Source organism: Gymnoscopelus microlampas, assembly GCF_963454915.1.
Source record: "Gymnoscopelus microlampas genome assembly, chromosome: 19".
Lineage (NCBI taxonomy): Eukaryota > Metazoa > Chordata > Actinopteri > Myctophiformes > Myctophidae > Gymnoscopelus > Gymnoscopelus microlampas.
In genome coordinates this window covers 23654743-23678676 of record NC_139956.1, presented here as the reverse complement: position 1 = coordinate 23678676, position 23934 = coordinate 23654743, and the positions used below count along the sequence as shown (strand labels likewise).

The 23934-nt window shown below is 39.6% G+C and overlaps 1 protein-coding gene across 2 annotated transcripts; it reads left to right on the top strand.

Moving 5' to 3' along the window:
- Positions 1-146: 146 nt before the first annotated feature.
- etnppl (ethanolamine-phosphate phospho-lyase) lies at positions 147-23379 on the top strand. 2 transcript variants are annotated; one of them, XM_084043671.1, is made up of 14 exons: positions 147-182; positions 837-940; positions 3236-3354; positions 3940-4099; positions 10169-10243; positions 10421-10514; positions 14254-14370; positions 16222-16304; positions 17640-17865; positions 19018-19172; positions 20203-20292; positions 21358-21488; positions 21687-21757; positions 21981-23379. In XM_084043671.1, the coding sequence occupies exons 2-14, from the start codon at positions 882-884 to the stop codon at positions 22080-22082; spliced, it is 1482 nt and encodes a 493-aa protein (XP_083899797.1). In that variant the 5' UTR covers positions 147-182; positions 837-881; the 3' UTR covers positions 22083-23379. The 2 variants fall into 2 exon arrangements, with proteins under 2 accessions (XP_083899797.1, XP_083899796.1); XM_084043670.1 differs by lacking the exon at positions 147-182 and having other exon boundaries at positions 728-940.
- Positions 23380-23934: the final 555 nt, after the last annotated feature.

Below are 23934 nucleotides of genomic sequence, written 5' to 3'. Positions count from 1 at the left end.
CAGTCATAGTCATTTAAAAACTTTAGTTACTTTGACGATTTGGATTATTACAAAACATAAATTATCCACTTCAGCTCTGTATACATTTCGGCCATTCGAAAATAGCCGCTCTACAAGCTCACAATGCGTCGCGATGTGATGCATTGTGGAGCTGACAGCTGACACAGTGCATGAGAGACACAATAGTGTATTGTTTTCAGATTTCAAATATACCCCATGGCCATTGCAATTGGATATTAAAATTCTACTCGGGCTCACATAAGTACCCGTATCTTCCGTATTGTTCAATAAAAAGCATTTTAATCCGATCTGTGGACATTTTTTCCGAATTTTCTCCATTTGCTTTCAACTACGAACCTATCGGGTGCGAGGTGTATTGCACTCTGGTACATTACAATTCTATAAGAAAATGGCCGCCGATTGGATTAAAATGCTTTTTATTGAACAATACGGAAGATACGGGTACTTACACCCACCCAAAGTGAATTGTAACATCCTTGGCCATTGAAATCTGAACGTTTAAGTAGCTGTACAGGCTGTAAATGGAGAAAGTGCAAAAACCAGGTTGAAGTTTCGTCCTGACTGTAATGGTATCATATGACTAATGTTTTAGGGCTAGGACCAAGTGAGAGACTGTGCACGATCTAGTCAAGTCACTCAACACACACACACACACACACACACACACACACACACACACACACACACACACACACACACACACACACACACACACACACACACACACACACCTCTGCTCCGCTGCTCTCAGTCCGTCTGTGCCAGTGGAGCTGACAGCTGACACAGTGCATGAGAGAGACACACACACACACACACAATAGTGTATTGTTTTCGGCTCGCGTTGAACCACAAACATCAGGATGACGACGGAGGTTTTCAACAAAAACAAGACCATCGACCTGAGGAAGAAGCACGTCGGGTACGTATGGAAACATCATTTCTGTATGGATCATGTGTTAACTGGAAACGTTGGGAATAATGCATGTGCATGTTGCATTGAATTTTGAAAAAGTTTTGAACAGTCTATGCACAAATCTGCATGCTGTATAATAATGCCACATCTCGTGGTCGCACTGTTCAAATGCATTACATTAACATACATAAAACCAAATAGGCAAATTTAGGATATAACCTATCTCATCTTGGGGTTTGAACTGTTGCATGTAGCCTACAGTAGCTAGAGCTACAGCAAGCAATGCTGCTGCTTACAACCAAATGTTTATATTTTAGATGTGTGCTGATTTGATTGCATAAATTGATATGACATGCACATGCACCTAACTAACCATCAGTTTTGTTTTGTTTTGTTTAGTTTTTTTGTGCTATTGAGCTAATTTTGTGGACATTTGACCCCATTTGAAAAATATTTTGTGCCAGGTACCCCCATATGAGAAGATTTGTGAAATAGCTGGGGGGGGGGGGGAAATTAAGCATTTAAAGCTTAAGTGTTTAAACTGTTCCTCCCTGCGGAATCCCGCAATGACCTCTTGGGTCCCTGTACCCCACTTCCATTCCATTTCAGCAGTGCTCTATGCCAGTGGTTCCCAAACCTTTTAGCTCGAGGCCCAAAAGAGAAATCTGATCTCTACCCAAACAAAAAATAACCAATCTACAAGCTCGTTGTGAGCTTGTAGATCTGCTACTTTCACTACTTTAAAAAAAGAAAATCCCTAATTTATTTAATGTCTTTTGATTTTTATTAATGACATTCTTTTGAAAAATGATTGCATTTGTTTTCCATTTATGAAAAATGTTGAAATAGTTTTGAATTTTTTTGAACATCTTTTGAAATATATTTTTTAATTAGGAAACAAAAAATAAAGGAATATTTACCCATAAAAATGGGTCTGCGACCCACAAATGGGTCCCGACCCAGTGTTCGGGAAACAGTGCTGTAGCTTCTGTGGTATATTTACCTCTAGTTAAAATACCTCTAGTTAAAATACCATAGTTCTTCCCACATGGTTCTTGACTGAGAGGGTTTAATAACAAGATTCTTGAAGTTAGTTCAGATGTTTTTCTATAGTAGCCCTTGGCTTAAGTCTCATTACGTTTTACAGGCTTGATACTGTATGTAGGAACAAACACATATTTACAAGATACTTTGTTATGACAAATCTGTAACCACTTTACTGGTGCAGGTTAGTAGTACAACAACAACATTCTGGTGCAGCCAAGAGTATGTGGAGTAGCCTGTCTATCTACTAGGGCAGGGCTACTCAACTTAAGATGGCTCAGGGGCCACTCAGCAAAATACCAAAAGTCCAAGGGGCCGCAAGCTAAAAATGACGGTCCTATTTTCGATTTTCAAGGTTAGGGTTGCCAACTCCCAGAGATTGAAATAAGGGACACCTATCCTGGGCGCGCGGCAAAGCCGCGCGGCCGAAAAAAAATGGGGGTCAAACCCCCCCAAAAACCCGAAATGCATAGAAAACTATGCATTATACCTGTAACAATTGATGTTTGTTTTTGAAAAAAAAAATAGCAACCCATATATTTGAACGGAAATGTATATTTTTTATCCTGTGCTTAAAAAAAAAAAAAAAAAAAAGCCGCATGCGGCCCGCGGGCCGCGGGTTGAGTAGCGCTGTACTAGGGCTACACAATATGGACAAAATATCCGATGTGTGATAAATGTTTGTGATATTGGAATGGTGTGGTGATATGAGATGTGATAAAACTATGATTTGTTATTTTGAGTGTGCAATTACCTGCTGACATTCTCACCATTGCCAGCAATGGTGCTGTCATGCTACTGTAATTTTGATACAATAGGGAAAACGAGACGAGTTGAGTGTCGAGAGCTGAGAGGGCAGCATTGTGAATGAGGGCCAGGGTTGCTCCATGTGCGTAATGGTGTGTCTGTGAGGGTGTATGTCATCTGTGTACTGTATATGAACCAAAAAAGACGCAATGTTGTGCAATGTTAACCCTATCCTATCTATGTCATAATAGGCCAACATTCTTGAAAATAGACGATTGTGACACGTTGTGAGGTTGTAGATATAATATAGTGCAACATTTGTCTTTTTAATTATGTTACATATTTTATTCTCCCTGTTTTGACAATGATGGATTGTACTTGTGATCCAAATGTGAGAAAAAACACTGGTGGTATCCTTTAAGCCTTTTTCCCCCATGTATACCTTTCAACTGAAATTATGAACCCTGCAAATACATAGTACTGTATATCATTATGGATATTCCATTGCAGGCCATCTTGCAAGGTGTTCTTCAGCCATGACCCGATCAAGATTGTGCGAGCCAAAGGCCAGTACATGTATAATGAAAAGGGGGAGCGTTACTTGGATTGCATAAACAACGTAGCCCATGGTAAGCTCAGACCCGCCATTTGCCAGATGTAGAAGAAGTACTCATATTTTTTACTTAAGTAAAAGTATTACTACTACAGTGTTTAAATACTCTGTTACAAGTAAAAGTCCTGTATTAAAAATGTACTTGAGTAAAAGCACAAAAGTATTGACATCAAAATATACTATATTTGAATATAATTATAAATGCCAAAAGTAAAACCAGGTTATGTTGTGTAATAATGATTCAAATCTACAAAGTAACTAATAATTAAAGTTTTCATATGATTGTAGTGGAGTAAAAGTACAATATTTACCTCTAGTAGAAGTAAAATAATTGCAAATTGGAAATACTCAAGTAAAGTAAAAGTACCTCAAAATTGTACTTAAGTACAGTACTTAAGTAGTAAATGTAATTAGTTACTTTCCACCACTGCCATTTGCAATGATTTATTTTTGGGATTAGGATAGACAGACAGTATGACAGAAACACAAATTAAATCGTTAATTATTTATTATTTGAGTGACAATAATCAAAATGCCATATTAAGTAAAATGCCATAATCGTGACAGCCCTAATCGTCATGTTCTTTCCTTGACTTTTCAGTGGGCCACAGCCACCCAGATGTGGTGAAGGCTGGGGCCGAGCAGATGGAGCTGCTGAACACCAACTCTCGCTTCCTACATGACAACCTTGTAAACTACGCCCAGAAACTTCAAGCCACACTACCTGACAAGCTGTCTGTCTGCTACTTTGTTAACTCTGGGTATGTGCATTTTTTTTACCCTTGTATTTGAGATATCTTGCCTCTGAGAACTTGCTGCTTCCTGGTAATGGAATTAATTAATTACGTAATTAATTAATTCACTTAAAGGTAGGTAGGGTAGGTGATGTTGGTTAAAACAAAAAGTTATTTGTTAAAAGGTTAAAGCTAAAAGTGATCATCATTGCTATAGAGTGGTTGTTCAGCTCTTTAATAAAAAAAATAAAAAATCAGGTGCGTTGAAAAATGCACCTGAAAAATCTCTCCAATCAGGAGAGAGTATCCATTTATCAGCTTTGCCCCAGTTCTAATTTTGTCTGCTCATTTCTGTGTCATCATTTCCAATTTCACTTGTTTATCCTGTATCCTGTATGAGTTCTCTCTTCTGATTGGATAAAATTGGTATCCCGACCTGAAAATGCATTTTCTGTTCACTAAAGAGCTGGAGAGACAGAGACACCCCTGTTACTGAACGGTCTGGGGATCTTAGTATAATTGGTATGTTCAATTTGACAGATTTTTTTTGTTGTGATTTTCGTCCTCCCAAAACAAACAATTTGCTAAAATGTCCTTTTTTTAGCGCCATTTAGTGCCATTCTTAATTAAAGATAGCTGTGAAACGTTTTTTTTACATTTGTTTTACTGTTTTCACAATTTTTCAATTCTGAATAAAAAAAGGAAATATTAGCAAATTGTTGTTTGTTTTGGGAGGACGAAAATCACAAAAAGGCTTTTTCTATATGTTGGAGTCAAATTGAACATACCAATTATACTAAGATCCCCAGACCCTGAACAAACACTCTATGGCAATACGCTGTATAAACTGGCCTTTTGACACAGCGGGCATATAGAGTGATGTGGTAAGCAAGCACAACAGAAGGACTGCATGTCTCCCTTATCCAACATCTAGCATGGATAAGCATGCTAGATAAAATGGTTTCTATCACTAAAGGGTTCAGAGTGGTTGCTTAGCTATCTAAAGAATGTTAAATCGCAAAATGCATGTTGTGCGGTGTGTTGCAAGTGGAACTATGTCTTTAACTAAAGTATGGCAATAATAATAATCGTATACTATCCTAATTGATTGATTAGTTGCTTTATTAACCACTTAAGCCCTATTTTATACTTTAGTCATATGATTATGTCAAGCAAAAATAACCATCTCCAATCTCACAAGTCACAAAATGTAGTTGCACATTGCAATTGTTGTGTCCTTGTAGATCTGCTATTTTTGCAATGAATGAACATTTCTGCCAATAATGACATCCCCAAAACCAGGACACCGGGGTTAATTTGGTTATAGTGTCATGCATCTTTCCTAGTTCCCAGGAAGCCCATATGGGCTTAAAGGACATTTATGTAGGCAACAATATGTAGGCAATCTAGGGTGGGGGGTAGAGTATCTGCTATCTGCGTGCCAGTTGTGGTGGGCCGATCTAGGCCAAAATAGCAGGGAAGAATTTTTGACCCAGTCCAGCCCTGGCAATAAGTACCATCAGAATTTAGAGCTACTTAACACTATCTATATATACAATTTGAATCCTGCGCCATGTCGGTTGTCTGTAACGTTGTATGTAGCCAGTGTGACGTAATCTGACATCACGCCAGTGTGACGTAATCTGACATCACGATGAGACGGTCGTCCCGAATATGGACACAACGCCAGTGTGACGTAATCTCACGACAGCATGACATCACATCCTACCTATAAATTCTAGGATGCCGTCAGATTGCACCAGTTCGACGGCTTCCATCCTCAACACAACCCACGCCAGGTCTGAGTAATCACAAAGTGGGTTTTGGTCATTGGAGAGGTGATGCACGTCACCTCTTTCTGAAGTGGGTACTTTCAAAGCCTGCCGTGGATTTAGGAGAGCACAAAACTCTCTCTCACACTGTGAGGTGCCTGTAAGGTGGCACTGCAAAGTGAACGACGCGTCACGCTAGTTACTATACAACACGCACACAAAATCACTTACCCTACCTTTAAAGCTGCAATTTGTAAGTTTTATGCCAAGAGGTAATTGCAACACCTGGGATTCAAACCTGGGTCGCCTGCGTCAGAGACCAAACATTTACTGCCGAAGCAAGAGGCAATCCCCACTTGTCCAGGGGAGATAGTGGCTTCATGAGCTTCAGGCAGGGCTACTCGTTAACCAGTCGGTGTCTTACCAGGCTCTAAGTTTCTCAATGGAAAAGTTGGGAGACCACTTCCAGCCACTGCAGATGTGTATTCAAATTGAATGCTCAAAGTCATCCCAGTATTTGTTGCATCAAACCAACTAGGCCATACGCATCTCCTGGATTAATTTCTGGGCTTTTTTTTGATTGATTGAAATTTTTATTAGGCAAAAAAGAATGTAAAACAACACAGTTACATTTATAATGCTTTAGACATATATAGTAGCAACCAAACAGTTCAAAATCAACATAAGAATACAGAGGAACAAATATATACCATTATGTACAAAAAAGGCATGAGAAAATAAAAAATGATATACAAAAAAAGCATTAGAAAATAGAATAAAAAGTATGTACAAAAAAAACGGGGAGGGGGGGGGGTCTGTCTACAGGGAAACTGGTACTAGCTCCTCTTTAGGCCTCCAGAAAGATGAGTTTTTAGGGCTGTTTTGAATGAGCCCAGCGAACTGCATTTTTTGAGGGATGGGGTTAGACTATTCCATTCCTTGGTGGCTGTGTTATAGAAGGAGAATTTGCCCATGTTGTGGTGGGTGTTACCAGATTGTTGTTTACGCTCCCTCTAGTTTTGTGACTGTGGGTGTCACTAACTGTTTCGAGGTACTTATACAGATATGTGGGTATCGGGGGCATTTCGGGCAAATCTGCATTTACAATTTTGAAGACCAGTCCCATTTTTTGTTGTATAACCCTGTCTTCCACCCTGAGCCAGCCTAGGCTGGCAAAGTGAGTGGGAGAGAGGTGGGTCATGGGCTGAAATAGTTGACTGAGATTAAGAGATCCTGTCAATTGCCAAAGCCACTTTCCACAATGGCGGTTAGAGATTAGGCTCAAGTGGGTCAAAACCTTCTGTCATATTGAGTCACACTGGCATTGTTAATAATTTACTAGAGTTTCTGGAACTTTGCAGTGTGAGCAGGAATGATCTGAAATTACTATCAAATCTTTTTTTCTGAATACCAAATGGTGTGTGTAGAATAGATAGCCAACCAGTGGGAGAAGCGTGGCTTTACAGTGTTTGGCCAAGGGTCAAATTCAAGCTTGTTTGCTCTGGAATGCCACTCAGGAACAGCAATCCTGAATCCATTTAATTGCAGTAGGCAGTCTGAATGTTTTGCAGGGTTCACTTATTTACACCTCTCCAAATCCAGGTGGCACGTTCTGTTCTGCTGGCTAGGTGTCACGTTCCAGAACTTTCATTTGTGCAATAAGTGAGTCCGACTCTGCCTGTGTGAGGTGACTGATAACCCCTGGCTTAGATGATGCAGTGGTGAACATCAATGGCTTAGTAGTGTGTAGCTTAGACTTCTGAGAAACTGTTGACGCTTGATGGAAACTATTTTTGAGTTGTCTGTCAACACAACTGTGCCAAACCTACCTTCTGGTATTGCAATTTCAGCTGCAAGTACTTTTGATCAGTGAACTACGATTGATCAGTTTGTCTGCATCATTTATATTACTGATGTTGTGTATTTTATTTTTTTTACATTCTGTTAGCAGGGTTAACTGGCTTGGCATATCATAAATTAGTGCTAAATCTAACACAACCTAATGTAATGGCCTACAATGCAAAACAGGGGTGTGTGGTTGCTGTTTATGTTATTGTTCAAAGTGCACACACCAACACACTAGTGGATGGTGGCTTGGCAAACAATTTAACAAGTAAAGTGAATGAGGTAGATTGGAACATGCAAGAGTGAATCACTGTTAGATAGAAATTGTTTATTGATATGCTTTTCAGGCAGTCGGCCTGAAAAGTGGGGCATGCACACACACACACACACACACACACACACACACACACACACACACACACACACACACACACACACACACACACACACACAGACACACGCACACAGAGTTACCTATAATAATTAAACGTAATCATCAATTCCCCATAGGGCCTATTTTACTTACCTTTCAAAATAGCATCATTAGAGATCTGTATAATAATCTAAGGACTTTCGAGTGAGCTGCAAACATTTCATAATACTGTGTCAAATTTTGCCCCACTCAAATGTAGATCAAAAAAGTAATGTCTGCACTTCAGCTGATGCATCTTGCACAACCAGACAGTGTGTCTCAGAAAGGTTAATATGTCAATGATGTGTGTTTGACTTGAACTTCCAAGCTCAGAGTAAAGCCAATCAACTGAACTGAAAGCAGTGTTGCCAGATTTTGCGAGAGAAATACGCAACCAGGTCTATGAAAACAAGCCCAAAAGAAGCGACTTATTTGAAAATAGACGATCTACTCTCTACGTGTCAAGAGCTTGTAGATCTGCTATTTGTTTTTAAAAAGAAAAAAAATCTAGGGGAAAAAAAGGTAATTTTGGAATCTTTTTTAAACATTTTTAACAACACTAATCTTGTATGGGGGGGGGGGGGGGGGGAGTCCCTGGCACAAAATATTTTCAGATTGGAGGGGGGGGGGCAAATGCATATCAATCGGGGGGGTCCTTGCCATGAAAGTGTTTAAGAACCACTGGTTTAAAGGAGACATCCGGGCATTTTCAGTGTTATCTTTAATGTGTTGCTTAGCACTCACCAACATTGAAAGGGTCGCTGCGTTAATCTCATTGAGTCCGTGTCGTCCCGTCTAAAGACCCCCTCCGTCGGCAAAATGGAGGCGGCACGATAGCCCAAATTCGCCTATTTTAACAAATGCAAAGTCTGTTTTTTTGCTTCTAGTACTCATTGTTGAGTCCCATGATAATGTAACAGGCGCTAAAACTCGCGAAAGCTAACGGCTAATAACAGAACGGACTAATGCTGGTTGCTGGTTTCTCTCCCGACCTGGCAACCTGGGGCTGCCATGCAGAGAGATAAGCGAATTTGGGATATCCTCAATCCTACTATCATGTCAACGGTGGGGGTCGATAGGGGGATCTGTGGAGTCATGCGATTTTCATTTCTACGTTGGTAAGTGATTTGACACACATCAAAGATACAACTTAAAATGCCCGGATGTCTCCTTTAACCAAGCCCAAAAAACGCAACCCGCAACTACCAATATTTACAAGCAACTTTACAGAAAAACAAACCCAAAGTCGCTTATAATAATAAGCAGACATGGCAACACTGACTGAAAGTTTACATGTCCCCATATGAACTGCATATACACATACTTCTAGGCTCAGAGTGAACCAATCAGCTTGGCTCGTTCAAAGCAGCTGTTTTCTAAGCTGTCTGTGGTTTAGTCTTGTGCTGTTCTCCCTCTCATTCCTCCTGTCTGGAAAAAAAGATTCATTTCTTCAAGACCATGCCTCAACATTTACTGCAATTTTATACCTGATTTCGAAATTAGAAAGTGACTTGGAAAAATGTCCAATTGCACACAAGATATCTGAAAATCTAATTGACAGATTGCCATCAAACCTGCTGATTGCATTTATACTCACCAGAGAATGCACCCTAAACACGAAGAGTGGCACCATGACCTGTCTCGCCACCCTCGGGCCACATTTGTCAACTTTGTGCATAAGATATTCCATAATTTGATAGGCAAATTCCGAGATGAGCCCTAGTGATTTTGGTGGCCTAGGTCACAATTTCCACTTGCATGCAAGGTATCTTAAAATCTTAAGATACCTGGGCAGATGACAATGAAACTTATCTATCCAACAATTGGTCCCAAACAAGCTATCTTGAAAAGGAAAAGCACAAACTCGAGGGGCTGATTTCAGACTCTTGTTTGTTTGTTTGTTTGTTTGTTGAATGCTAGCCTGGATGCACCTGTAATGGATCCATTGCGTAGGCCTTCATGCAGGCCAGTAAATCATCAAACCTTGTCTTGCATGTTACTGGCTACTCTTGTGTATTCTGTGGTGACTGAGTAACTCAAAATTGCCCTTTGCCCTTTGAACATCAGGTCCGAAGCCAACGACCTGGCCCTTCGACTGGCTTGGCAGTACACAGGCCACAAAGACATCATTACACTTAACAAGTGAGTAATATCCCATGAGCATATTTGCTTCAGACTGGCACCATTGATGATTATGTTTATGTATCCAACAAAGTGCATGTGCAAGTGTATTTTTCTGCATTGGCCATCATATTGAACCATCACTATCACTGCTTGTGTTCCCTGTTGTCCGTTGTCTGCATTTTTGGTTGTTTTCAGTGCATATCATGGCCACGTATCATCGCTCATTGACATCAGCCCATATAAGTTCCACCAGCTGTCAGGTGTGGAGCAGAATCAATCTGTTCATGTGGTGAGTGCTGCCAGCCTGTCTCTGAACCTCCTGCGCTGTATCAAAACACCATGACTCAACTTGCTCCACTGGGCTTTGACAGGCTACCGTGGGTTCACTTTCGTGCATCTGTTTGTGTACACATTCCGTGCTGGCAACGAAAGAGTGAGTGAGTGTGAGTGTGCATGTGTGCGCGCGTGTGTGTGTGTACGTCAGTCAGGTACAAGTATCGTTAATATTAACCACATTAACCCTGGTGTCCCTATTTTGGCCATGTCATTATAGGTAAACATTTTCCAAAATGTCTAAACATTTTCGAAAAATGAGAATTATTTTTTTTTTTCTTCAAAAACTCTGAAAAAGGTAGATCTACAAGCTCAAACGTGTCACAATGCAACACATTGTGAGCTTGTAGATTGTCTACTTTAGCTAGTCAACATACAATAAAGTATTGTATAGAGCTTGAGTGGTCCTCAACACATATTAGTTTTAATAATGCTACAGTAATAAATATTAATACATTAGAAGTAGTGCTTAGTTCTAGTTAAACAACATTGTGTGTGAATTAATACACAGTTTACACAGCACAGGTCAAGTTCCTGTTCTGTTCTTGTTCAGATAAGATAAGGTCAGGCCCTCGTGCTATTTTGTGAAAGGTGTCTCACCGTGGGAGTGGGACATGCAGTAGCCAGCATGGTCAAGTCAAGTCATCTTTTTCATAAAGTACATTTAAAAGCAACAGAACAAGTTGACCCAAAGTGATTTCCAATTGAGGATGACAAAACAGAGAAACATGATATCCATAACAAATCAAACACATACATTACAATATAATTATAAAATAGAAACACAGTAGAAAAACTATACAAAAGCAAACAACTCATCACTAACCTGAACCATGGGTCAACCTCATACTGAGCTAAAAGCAATATAGAAAAGGTGCAGGTTTGATTTAAAAAGATTCATAGGTCTACAGCGTGTATAATTTTATTGTATTATTTCATTTATTCATGGGACTCAAGACCATGATCACATGGTATGGAGCACAAACAGAACATACAATAATAGTGACAAAACGATAACGATAAAGTACCACAAATGATCACCTTATTTACAAATATCGTATGGCTTATCCGATTGTAAGGACAAAGTTCATTTAAACATCGATGGTTTAAACAATAATTTGGTAAAATACCTTTCTGTATAATTCATCATGTTTACATTCGTACATTCAAACACAACTGTACTACTCATCTCCCAAGAGGTTATCATCCTATAAATATCTTCCAATGACCCACACATTCTGCTGTTGTTCACACAACACATTACAAAAAGCCTGTCTGTTCTTCTGGTTTTCATGCAACAGGTACATGTCCGCTCTTGTTTAAATTCGACATAAAAATCACATCATGTGATACAGTACTTCTGAGCTTGTGCATGAACTGATTATTCAGCCTCTGTTCAACAGTTAGTTGATGTTGTTGCAATTTTGTGTGAGCCAGAGGTAAGACACAGTCATCCATTATCTGCTTAACCTGCAAGACCCGTAGTGACGCATACACAGTACACCCAAATTATACAGGCTAAACAAACAGGACATTATTTGAGTTTACGTACCCAATGTACCAAATAAAAAAGGTTACAAAAAGCCATAGAAAATAAGTAAATAAGTCTATTGCTTTTTGTAAACCCTTTTTTAATTGGAGACATGATAATTGTATTACACAGTACCTTAAAGTGGATATACAGTCAGCTTCCTCTGGGCTTTAATTTTAGATTAACAAAAACAAAAGAATAAAACAAAACAAAAATGTGTCCATAAATGTCAACTTCAAATAACTTAATTCTAATTAAGTTATTTGGTACATCCCAGTCAGACAATCTTTTAAAAATGCTTGTGAAAATCTTTAAGTGAAAAAGGACAATGCTTATTCTCTTTACCGCTGCAATTCAGCATCTTCTAATAGAGCTTTGAGTTTTTAATTTGAATCCTTTTCAATATTTACATCCAAATGCACTTCATCAATGCAGCGCTTATCAGAGAACAATACGGTATCATTCAAAACAAACAAGCACTCTTTAATCGGATGATAAGCGAAAGATTTTGGTTTGACCATTTTGACCTTTTACAAACCTCCTTGATGTCCAGGGCAATACTGGACATCAACTTGAATATACAAAGTGTTAACATTGGCTACCAGGAAACACTGTAATCCGTTCATCTAGGAATAAATAAGGAATTCCTCTGAATCTGAAATGGTCACTAGGGATACACTGTAGCATATTTTTTCTTGGGTCCTTCCCTCAGTCATTTCCTTTGACACGGGTGAAGTTTGATATGCCTGCTGGAGGAATACCCAGCTCTAATGTTACATGCTAACTAGCCGATTCAGTCTGTTTCACACAGCTTGCATATTTTATTCATGGTCTTAAGACTTTTTAGGAATCCCTTTTTTTTGTTTGTTCTATTCACACCGGAGTTTTTGTTTACCGACTGAAAAGTTGAACAATATATGTTCATTGAAAAGTTCTAGTTGAAATGTAAACAAGAGAAAAATAAAATACTTGCTTTTAGAACAAGTTAACTTCGGGTGGTTTTCAAACCTCCTTCAGCTCCCTAATTGTCACAAACATTTCCTCAATATCAACTGGATTTTCTGGAGTGGCCACATAACTTGAGACATTTTTGGAATTTGTTTATGAGAATGTCAAATGTTTTTTTTCACATTATTTGAATATCCAGCATTTAAAATTATCTTTTGCCTTTTCTTTAGTAAAATGTCAACTTCCTGTTGATTTTACCATTTGAAGATCCAAAGTAGCGGATCCAGTCTGGGTTTTCTTCCTAATACAAATAGCTAAATCAAGTTGACATTTTTCAACAAAAAAAAGAAAAGGCTATACTGGGTTTTGTGATGTTATATACTGTAGTGGTAACATCTGCTTTGTTTGTTTGTGTTTGTTTGCATGCTAAAAGTGTGACTTTGAGAGCTGTTTCACCATGCCATGTAAGTCAATGTGGAGACTGTTTTTAGATTATTCATTTCAAATTCTTAAACGGATTGACCCAGTCTTTGATTCTGATTGGCTGAGTCCCATGGTAAAATACTTGATACACCATGTGTCAGTATAACTGCGCCAAAATCTTTATAATACATTTTGTTCCATGGATGTACAGTATACCAGTATACTGTGTATTGTAAACAAGACTTTCACGCCATGATACTAGGTGTGTGTTTATCGAGTATTTTATCACAGGTCTCTGCCATTCAGAATTGAGGACTGGAACTGTTTTAGAATAAACAGTAAGTTAAGAGACAGGGATAAGAATTAACAGAGAAGTAGAGACATGCAACACAGGTTATAAGCTATAATGACATGTGTTGAAGTGAATTGTTTACCTATGTTCTCTACAGTACATATGTATGTTATCTAAATGTTATCTACTGTACATACTGTATGCATACCAACTGGTTGAGTTACCAGGGACCCTATGTATCCAGGGTGTGTGCACACATACAAGTGATGCTGTTATGAAAAGTAAAGCAAGTGCTACATCATGAACCATCCAGACTTCTCAGGTTGTCAGGGACAGGTCTGCTTTCTGAACCCAGAGTCAGAACTAAACATCAGAACTAAACGTGGAGAATGTTTTAGAGTTCTATGTCAAACAACAGAAGGCCCTGTTCCTTGTAATCAAAGGTCAAACTAATATATTCGTAAACCTCACTACCGCTCTCCTCTTCTTCCAATATCTCAGGCTCCCAGCCCCGATGTCTATAGAGGAAAATACAGAACAGACCACCCAGACCCTGCCACAGCATACGCTGATGATGTCAAAGACATAATAAAACATGCCCATGATAAAGGACACAAGGTAAGGAGATGTTTTGAAAGGGTGTGGTGCTGACTAACCAGGATTAACCCCATGCTGTGATATTGTCTCTTTTTAAGAGTATATGGCTGCTAACAACACCATTACACTATCACCAGGATAACAACCCCATAACTCTCAGAGTTACAAACCTGTAATGCTTGAAACCCACAGGGCGTGTTTTTTTTCTCCGCACGTGCATTCTCTTTCGTAACACTTTGTCCAAACGTCCCGCTGTGGCCAGGTTTGGCGCGAACAGTTGCACAATAAAGAGTGTGATCAACGATTTTTTGGGGTGGGTTCCCAGCGTAAGGGTCCATTTGGACCCCCCTCAAGGAACCCATACTTATATGAACTAATAGAACTGATGTATGATTTAAAGTGTAACTCAACACCAGGTCATATTTGTGACTTTGCTGCCATCCATTAATAGTAGGTGTGTTAGATTTAGGTGTGCCAGTGAGCAAGCATTGCCAATAGTCAATAGTATTGTCAGTGCCTGCTCATTGGCACACCGCTGTGACATACAGTACATCACAGTGTACCATGTTTCATGCCTATTTTTATTACGGATTATTTCTAATCTCGGTTTCAAGGCAGGCCTGCCATCACGCCGCTCGGCGTGGGCACTCACTCTGCTTGAGCCTCACTTGAGCACAACTCAGAGGGCTCAAGCCCATTTCTGACGACTCGGCACCATTTGAGGTGCATACCAATAAGGTGGGAAGTAGTTATAATCTATTTAAAACTTGCACAATAATACTTAATAAAGAAATCTACTGTTAAGTTGACATGGTCCACATATGGAAACGATATGCAACGTAATCTTGGTTCAGAAATGTCAATATTCAATGTATCTGTGGTTTTCAGAAATGTACTGTACAATGCCAAAGTGTTTATTTTTTGACCAGGTTGTCAATATGACAAGCCCTGGCAAATAGAGCTGGAGTGTGTGACAACACAATCAAGAAACTCTCAAATAATCATTGGCATTTCTTACTCCCATAGACACAGGCATCTACAATACGAGTTACCGTGGTGTTCCACAATTTGACAATTTATTTTCCAACCATAATGTTTTTTTCTCTTCTCTCTCGCTTTTTCTTCCACTTCTCAGGTTCAGGCCGAGGACTTGGGATTTAGGGCCAAATCCCAGGTCCCCTTACAGAGCACAAGAACAAGTACAAGTGTTGGCTGTTAATCCTCTGTCCCAAAGCACAACCCAAGGCAATGTCCTAGCCTCTCAGTGGCAAGAAGTGGATGTCAGCAACAGACTGACTATAGCAGCTTCTAACGGATTTTTGTGCAGATGTACGTTTCGGAGGACGAAAAACAAGATGGAAAGTTTGGCGTATGATGGGAATGTAACCCTTTAACCCTTTCTGACTATAGCAGCTTCTAACGGATTTTTGTGCAGATGTACGTTTCGGAGGACGAAAAACAAGATGGAAAGTTTGGCGTATGATGGGAATGTAACCCTTTAACCCTTTCTATGTTAGGGGCGGCCATAGCTGAATGGTTAGTGAGCCCGCCTAGGGAGTCAATTCCAGGCCAGGTCAGCATATGTGTCGATGAAATGAAATTTGTCCCTGAGCAAGACTCTTAACCCCTAATTGCTCACAGGTTCTCATTGGAAACAAGACCGCAAGGACTTTCATGAACAACCTGTTAAAAGGAATTATCCTTATCCTTATGTAAAAGATAGCAAAAGTGTCTTAACTTGTTCAAAGTATGCAGTTGAAAATTCTGGCTGTGGGATATTTTATGACCAGGTAGGTCTGTGGATCGTCTTCCCCTCTTCCAGTCTCCTCGACTTGCTTGCTGTTGGGTCTGATACGATCTTCTCTTGTGCAGATTGCTGCTTTTATCGCTGAGTCGCTGCAGAGCTGTGGCGGGCAGGTCATTCCCCCAGTGGGCTACTTCCAGAAAGTGGCAGAGTATGTACACCGGAGACTAAACACACCTCCACGCTTCATGTGCCTTTCTGTTACAGTGAGGTTATTGGATTACATGGCTGAATTTTGTATTTATTTTTATGTTCGTTGGTGTGTATGCTGTAGATTGGGCAAACTACATGGCCAGTTCCTAAGGATGTACACACACAATTCAGTCCGATAACTCACAAATCGATTGAGAACATTAATAGCTTCAGAACATTTTATTTATAAAATGTAAATACAAGTGTGAATATTACATTTGATCTTGCCGTTCAGGCTCTGCTAATACATTACTCTCTGCTTAGCACATTAGAAGACAACCAAGAGCAGGGAGATAAATACAGGTACATATTACAAACCTCCCCCAGGGGAAAACAGAACCTTTCAGCAGAGCCTACAGGTGGTGCTGGGGTGGTGGTGGTGGGATCAAACAGTGCGCATACACCATTCAGTGGCACGGACAGCAAGAGGAAGTACAATGAATCAGGTGTGCTTAAATAGACACGTACTTACTGTCACATACAGTATGTGCATACAATCAGAAATGTACTTACACGCATGTGTAAGTATATGTTTACACAGAAATGTGTGCTATGTGGTGCACATGTGTGTAAACCTCTCGAGTGTATCTGCCTGAACTAGCTCGCAGGCATTTTGTAAACGAATAGGAAAAGAAGAACACTTACAGCTTCTGTGCCAAAGGTGAATTCCTGTGATTTATGTATTCAAAGGAACCTTGTGTTGTGTGTTTAGTCTTAGAGCTTGTTTCTTGTACATCATAGACACCCTTTGGCTTGTGTGTGTGTGTGTGTGTGTGGGGGGGGGGGTGTGAACTATCCCTTTAATAAAGTTGATGCCCCTGGTTTTGATGGTTATTGATCCCTGTGGGTAAATTCAGGTGATACAGCAGCACAGCAATAGGCATGAAAAAAACTGAACAGATTAGATTAGGTAAAATTAGATTAGCAATATAGCTAACATCAAAATAGGAACAAAAAATCATAGGTAGACCCTCCAGCCATCTGCACTGGGATTGACTGGGTTAGTGTAATTTATAACTATTAGATATAAATATGAATATACGTAGGTATAGGTAAGGCGGCAGGCCCCATTTGAGGCCCCATCCTGGCATGCATCTATATTGAAGTTTCATGGTTCGCTCCAGGGTTGGGGTGTGCTGTGTGTGTGATTGTATGTATGCTATGTGTGTATACTACAGTATGTACAGAATGTGTGCATGTGTATTTGCATGTGCGCTGCATGTGCATATGTCTGTGGGGCTGCGTATGAGTGTGTACTGCTGTATACCACTGCATTCTCCTGTTATTTCCACAGACATGTGCGTCAGGCTGGGGGCATATGCATTGCCGATGAAGTCCAAGTGGGCTTTGGTCGTGTCGGCACACACTTCTGGGCTTTCCAGCTGCAGGGTGAGGACTTTGTGCCTGACATTGTCACGATGGGTAAGCCAATTGGCAATGGGCACCCCATGTCCTGTGTGGTCACCACTAGAGAGGTGGCAGAGGCCTTCATGACTTCTGGAATGGAATACTTTAATACGGTAAGAGTCTTATATATCCGAAAGACTTATCTCCTTTATGGTCATGTTGAGGTTTATCAAACTATTTAATTTATTGTTGTTTTGTTGTTTGTTTGTTCTTATATGGCCTTTCCAGGCCATGTGCCTTGGGTTATCCCCACCAGGGGATCGTTCATTTGGCCCTATGAGATAAGCTTCCTGTCAGGCTATGGACCAGACATGCACGTTGGGCCGACATTAGATCAAAATCTAACACCAAAATATATTTCACCAAATCACAACCGTGTTAATACCTGCACACATTCAACTCAGCCCAAGCTATCTTAAGTCAGTCTTTAGCCTAGAGTTTAGAATGCTTCACCAAACTAATTTCGCCTAAACAGAGCTGTCTTGAAATCATAGAAATGTAGAGATGCTGAACGAACATGCTGGATTAATAACATGTTTTGATCGTGGCATCCGTTCCCTACTTAATTTGACTATGTAGAATGTAATCAGAATGCTTTATTACTAGTATATCCCTCCTCCCATTGGTCCATGGCCTTTTCATACTCGTGCACAGCGGCAAAACATTGTCATCACATGCCCCAGAAGGAGAGAAATATGGAGAGAGGTAGACAATGGTAGTGAGAGAGGGGAGGAAGGCGGTAGAGATTATGTACAACTGATAATCATATGCCACTCTACTGTTTGATAGTTGTAGGTAGAACTTTAACTGCATACACTGTGTTAGTTAGGACATGCCTCCTGGTGGAGATTTGTTCTCTAACTCTGGAAACCTTTCTAGTGTGTTTCAGTCCAAGTTTGTGTTGACATTCTCAGCACCCTCTGGTGGACAGATTTGTAGATAGAATGACATACATCAGATGGCTTCATTGCAATAGTTTTTCATCACTTCACCTCGCGACAAAGAAATGGAAACACTATATTCAAACTGTTGGACTAACTATTATAAATCAGTTTGTACTGGTACAGTACAAACTGGTACAGTATCACTTTTGCATGATACACCAGTGTATTACATGTTACTGTATATTACAGACCCTATACAGACACATTGCAAATTAAAGTGCTAAATCCCTTGGTGACCTCCCAGCAGATTTCTCATGTGGTGTTAACCTAACCTGGGCTGTATAATTCTGTCCCCTGTCGGCTTGGTTTTGGATTTCTCAGTTCGGCGGGAACCCGGTGTCCTGTGCCATTGGCCTGGCTGTCCTAGACGTGATCGAGAAAGAGGACCTCCAGGGGAACGCGCTGCGCGTGGGGCTGTACCTGTGCAGCCTGCTGGATCAGTTGAAGGAGAAGCATCCGTTAGTAGGGGATATCAGGTAGAAACCCAGATAAGAGCAGTTGCGCACACACGCACACGCACACACACACACACACACACACACACACACACACACACACACACAGCACGTTTTTATTTTATTTGTAAAGCACATTTTAACAGCAAGGCAATTAAAACTGCTTCATGTAAACCATTAGGCTTTAGGACAATAAGACATTAAGACATCGAGTATAAAGGCACAAAGAAAATGCATAATAAAAGGACATTTATCTAAAATTAAAGTGCAGAAGAGATTATTAAAAAGAAACTTCAGGGAAAAGCTACATTTTTACCAATAGTTTTGCAACAGATATACAAAACATTTTCAATTCAATGTTATTGAATTTTATTCCAAAAGAAGTGCAAGAAGGATTGTGTGTGTGTGTGTGTGTGTGTGTGTGTGTGTGTGTGTGTGTGTGTGTGTGTGTGTGTGTGTGTGTGTGTGTGTGTGTGTGTGTGTGTGTGTGTGTGTGTGTGTGTGTGTGTGTGTGTGTGTGTGTGTGTGTGTGTGTTAGGGGTGTGCCGATACACTAATTTCACGAAACGATACGATACGATATTTGGCTCACAACTTCGATACGATTTCGATACGATACGATACGCACTTTTTTTATTATGAAAATATATGGAGGAGAAAAAAAGAAAATGCAAACAAATAATTTTGTTTTTGCATTATTCAGACATGCAAACTTGTAGCTTTTCAGCTACAATAGCCGTTTTGAATCCAAATAGTATGACACCTGACCCGAAAAAAAAACATGTTGTCACTCTTTTCACTTCGGGGCCGTTTGCATGCCTGATTATTATGATTGTGTAAAAAAAAAAAAAAAAAAAAAAAAAAAAAATTTTTTTTTTTCAAAAACGATATTTTTTTTTTCCAAAACGATACATATCGTCGCGAAAACGTATCGCGATATATCGCGGGACGATATATCGGCACACCCCTAGTGTGTGTGTGTGTGTGTGTGTGTGTGTGTGTGTGTGTGTGTGGTGACTGGGTCAAAATGATATGGTGTCATGTCTGACAGGGGTCGCGGCCTCTTCGTTGGGGTGGAGCTTGTGAAAGACCGAGTGAAACTCACTCCTGCGACAGCAGAGGCACAGGAAGTCATATACAAGTGAGTTGTGTGTGTGTGTGTGTGTGTATGTGTGTGTGTGTGTGTGTGTGTGCGCGCGAGTGTGTGTGTGTGTCACGGCGACTAAAATGTACCACAACCAGTCTGTGACGTTTGACAGGTAGGACACTGTATGGGACAAAACATGGCAACGCCATGGCTCCTATAGGGGCGAAGGTGTCTAGAAGAGGCTCTGTTGGTCGATGTGTCTGTGAATCTGCCTGTGAGTCTGTGGCTAATCTTGCAAACTGACGGACAAAAAATATTTTTCACGTATGTTTAATCTTTTAGAAATATTTAACTTTTTAAAAGTTAGATTGTATGCTGTAAGTCAATGGCGGGCTGAAACCTTGCCCAATATGGACGACTGACATCACAGGCTGGCCACATGAAGTCCAAGAGATCCATATGGAAGCTGCCATCTTGTTGGCAGCTTCCACAGTTTTGTACCTAATTTTTTACCTCAAAGTTTGTCAGCCTTTTTTTTCAGCCTTGACAGACATTTGTTATGAGTATAAAACAGCCTTTAGTTGGCCATCTCTTGGACAAAATGTTGAAATGAATGAATAACCCAGCTCAGAAATACACGACACATTAAAGGATTTTTTTCCCTTGCTTAACAGACCTGAGGCCGATTCTACAAATGCCTTCTAAATCAGTAGTTCTCACACACAAGATTTTTCAAAAACGTTCAAAAATAGCAGATGTACAAGCTCACAGCACGGCACGACGTGATGCGATGTGGGCTTGTATGTCTGCTATTTTTGAATGGCCAACGCAAAAATCGAAAATGCCACAGATGCTTTCCCAGTTTTAATGGTTTAACCTCCCCTCCCCACAATTAAAATGTACCGGTACATGAATATTGCAGAATGGAAGATACATGTAATATAGAATGAATATATTAACTACATGAACCCTACTGTCCGAATTTTTGGGCGAACATAGCAGATCTGCAAGCTCTAGGCTATTTTCAGCGAAGAGATTTGGTGTATAGAGCCCTGGGGGTCCCCAGTCAACTAAATACGGTATATAGGGTTTAAATGGAAAACTCTTTTTTGTCCCCAGGCTAAAGGAACAACATATCCTGCTTAGTGCCGATGGACCACATCGCAACGTCCTCAAGTTCAAGCCCCCAATGTGTTTCAGCATGGAGGATGCTGACTTGGCGGTGCACAAAATCGACCTCATTCTCACAGGTACTCTTCATATTCCGGTGTGTTTGGGGTTTGTGGTAGGGACTGGAAGGAGGCGTTGTGAAACAACATCCCTCTCTCAGGCTCATTCATTATTTAAAATGCTCAAGGTGTATCCTGATACGAACCTGCAGTGTGAGAGCTCTCATTAGCAGACATTAATGTATGCGTGTCTGTCTGTCTATCTTCCCATTATTCTAGACCTTGAGAACGCATTGGGCTTGCATCTGCCTAACCTAGTAAATATAGAGAATGGAGGAAGTAAGAGAAAGGTAAGCGTGGCTCTGTTTGTGTCAGTCCAAAATGTCTAAAATAATCTGAATAGCTTGAGATACACTTGAATCTTATTGCTCAAAACCTTTGCCTGTCGAGCCCAACCACATTTTTGTACAAGGAGTCAATGTCTCAAGCAACCTATTTCAGTGTAATCATTTTCAACTTATTTTTTTCCCCTGTTTTGTCTAATTTACTTTTCTTTTTTGTCTTTATCCTAAGCTGACCTCTGAAGAAAATGGACAGGATCATACCAAGGGGCTGAGGCACAGCATGGAGAGCACTCAAAAAGGTCCTCAACAAAAGAAGCGCCTTAGGACATAACACTTGAAACCTAGAAACGGCCATTGCTATCTCTCATTTTAGGTGCTCTTGGTGTAGTACACCATGTCTGCTATAAGTCTATGGGTTATCTCTGCTGAGGAAAAAAACACATAAGCAGAACTTAAGTTTGGTGTGACCGCACCCGTAAAGATGATATTTTATTTTTTTGCTGCTTTTTACTTTTTCCACACAGAACCAGGACATAACATGCATACAAACTGTCTCAATAGCGCCCCGTGCCAAACAGGACAATGTGGTATTGCAGGTGAAAGTGCTTTATAAGCCAGAGAGAAGTTAGTTGGAATGAGTATATCTGAGGCTTGATTTAGGCTCAAACCTTTTGAAAAACGTTTGAGGGACATAAACAATATGATATTAAATATTATTATTATTTTTTAAATTCATGGTGTAGCTCCTTTAAACATAAATTTCACAGTGAGGCTGGTGTAACTAAGAGATTCCCTTAGAAATCAATATTTTGATATACTCAGATAAACAAATAAAAAGAAAAAAATGATTTGTACTTCCTTATTTTAATGCAGTGTGCTAAAACATGACGGACAGGGAAAATAATAGCTTAGTTTGAGTACACATTTTTTTAAATACCCAGACCACAAATAAACACCTGGGTGTTCAAAATCATTTTGTTTTTTATTTATTGTTTTGGTAGAAGGGATGGCATAGAAACTCCAAAAGACCAAAAACTATGAAAAAGTTCAATTTCATTATATAAGCCATTTATTCTGATATTACAGTATGTTATGATGATAATGTGTACTTCATTTTGATCAGAGAAGAGGAAGATACAGTGCTCAGAACAGTTTTTGATCACAGTTAAATATTGAATGATGTTTTTAATCAGAAAGTCATGCTTTTACCCAGGATTAAGTATTTCAAGATAACAGCACTATTCCAACCCAATCCTGAAAGACCCAAAACCGCAGAAGAAGTGCGTTTAACCGTGTGATAAGATGATTTTGTCAATCTTATTATATTCACTTATATGTTTTAATGTTATAATATATACAATATGAAATATTAAAATGTTTAATAAATAAAACAGTTTATATGTATGCATCTATCTATCTATCATCTATCTTCTATCTATCTATCTTCCATCTAAAGGTGCTTTAAAATTAGTATTATATTTGTAATACCCGCTATAGGCATTAATCATGTGTCATCAATTGAATGAATGAAATGAATAATCACATGTTCAGCAAAATATGTGAAGAATAATGCATGTTATTTCATGTGGACTAGAGTATATGAACAATAAAATTCCCTAATATCTTGATTTTTGTCTTGACTTTGCTTTGTGTTTTGAATAGCACTCTCTACAGTCTACAGTTTGCAATAATATGCTGAGACCATGAAATTATGTCCATATTAACCCGTATTTTGGGTATGTCATTATAGGTGAAAATCAAGCAGTATTTTTTTTAAAGACCGTAGGAATTAGCATTTTACATATTTTTATGCAATTAATTTGGCTGTAAATATATTTTTCCAAACTATTGTTCACGTATTGAGTACATTCACAAAGAACGCGAGTATTATCAGAACTGAGTATTATCGTCAGTTTTTCAGAGCTTGTAATTGCTTCACATATTTGTGGGTGGCTTAAATGTCTTAAGAACTACTACTTCCGGGTCTGAAATCACTGTCCCCACAGCAGCCGCGTTCATGGGAAATGTAGTCTTTGGGTTGTTTGACTTTTTTTTTGGTCCCTAACATTCATCGAGCTCTGGACTTAGTAATTTTTTTTTCGTTTCGGTAGTGACACAATGGTGTCACTACCGAAACGAAAAAAAAAATGTTCCCCCAAAAACCTGTTAGGAGTACGTTTCAG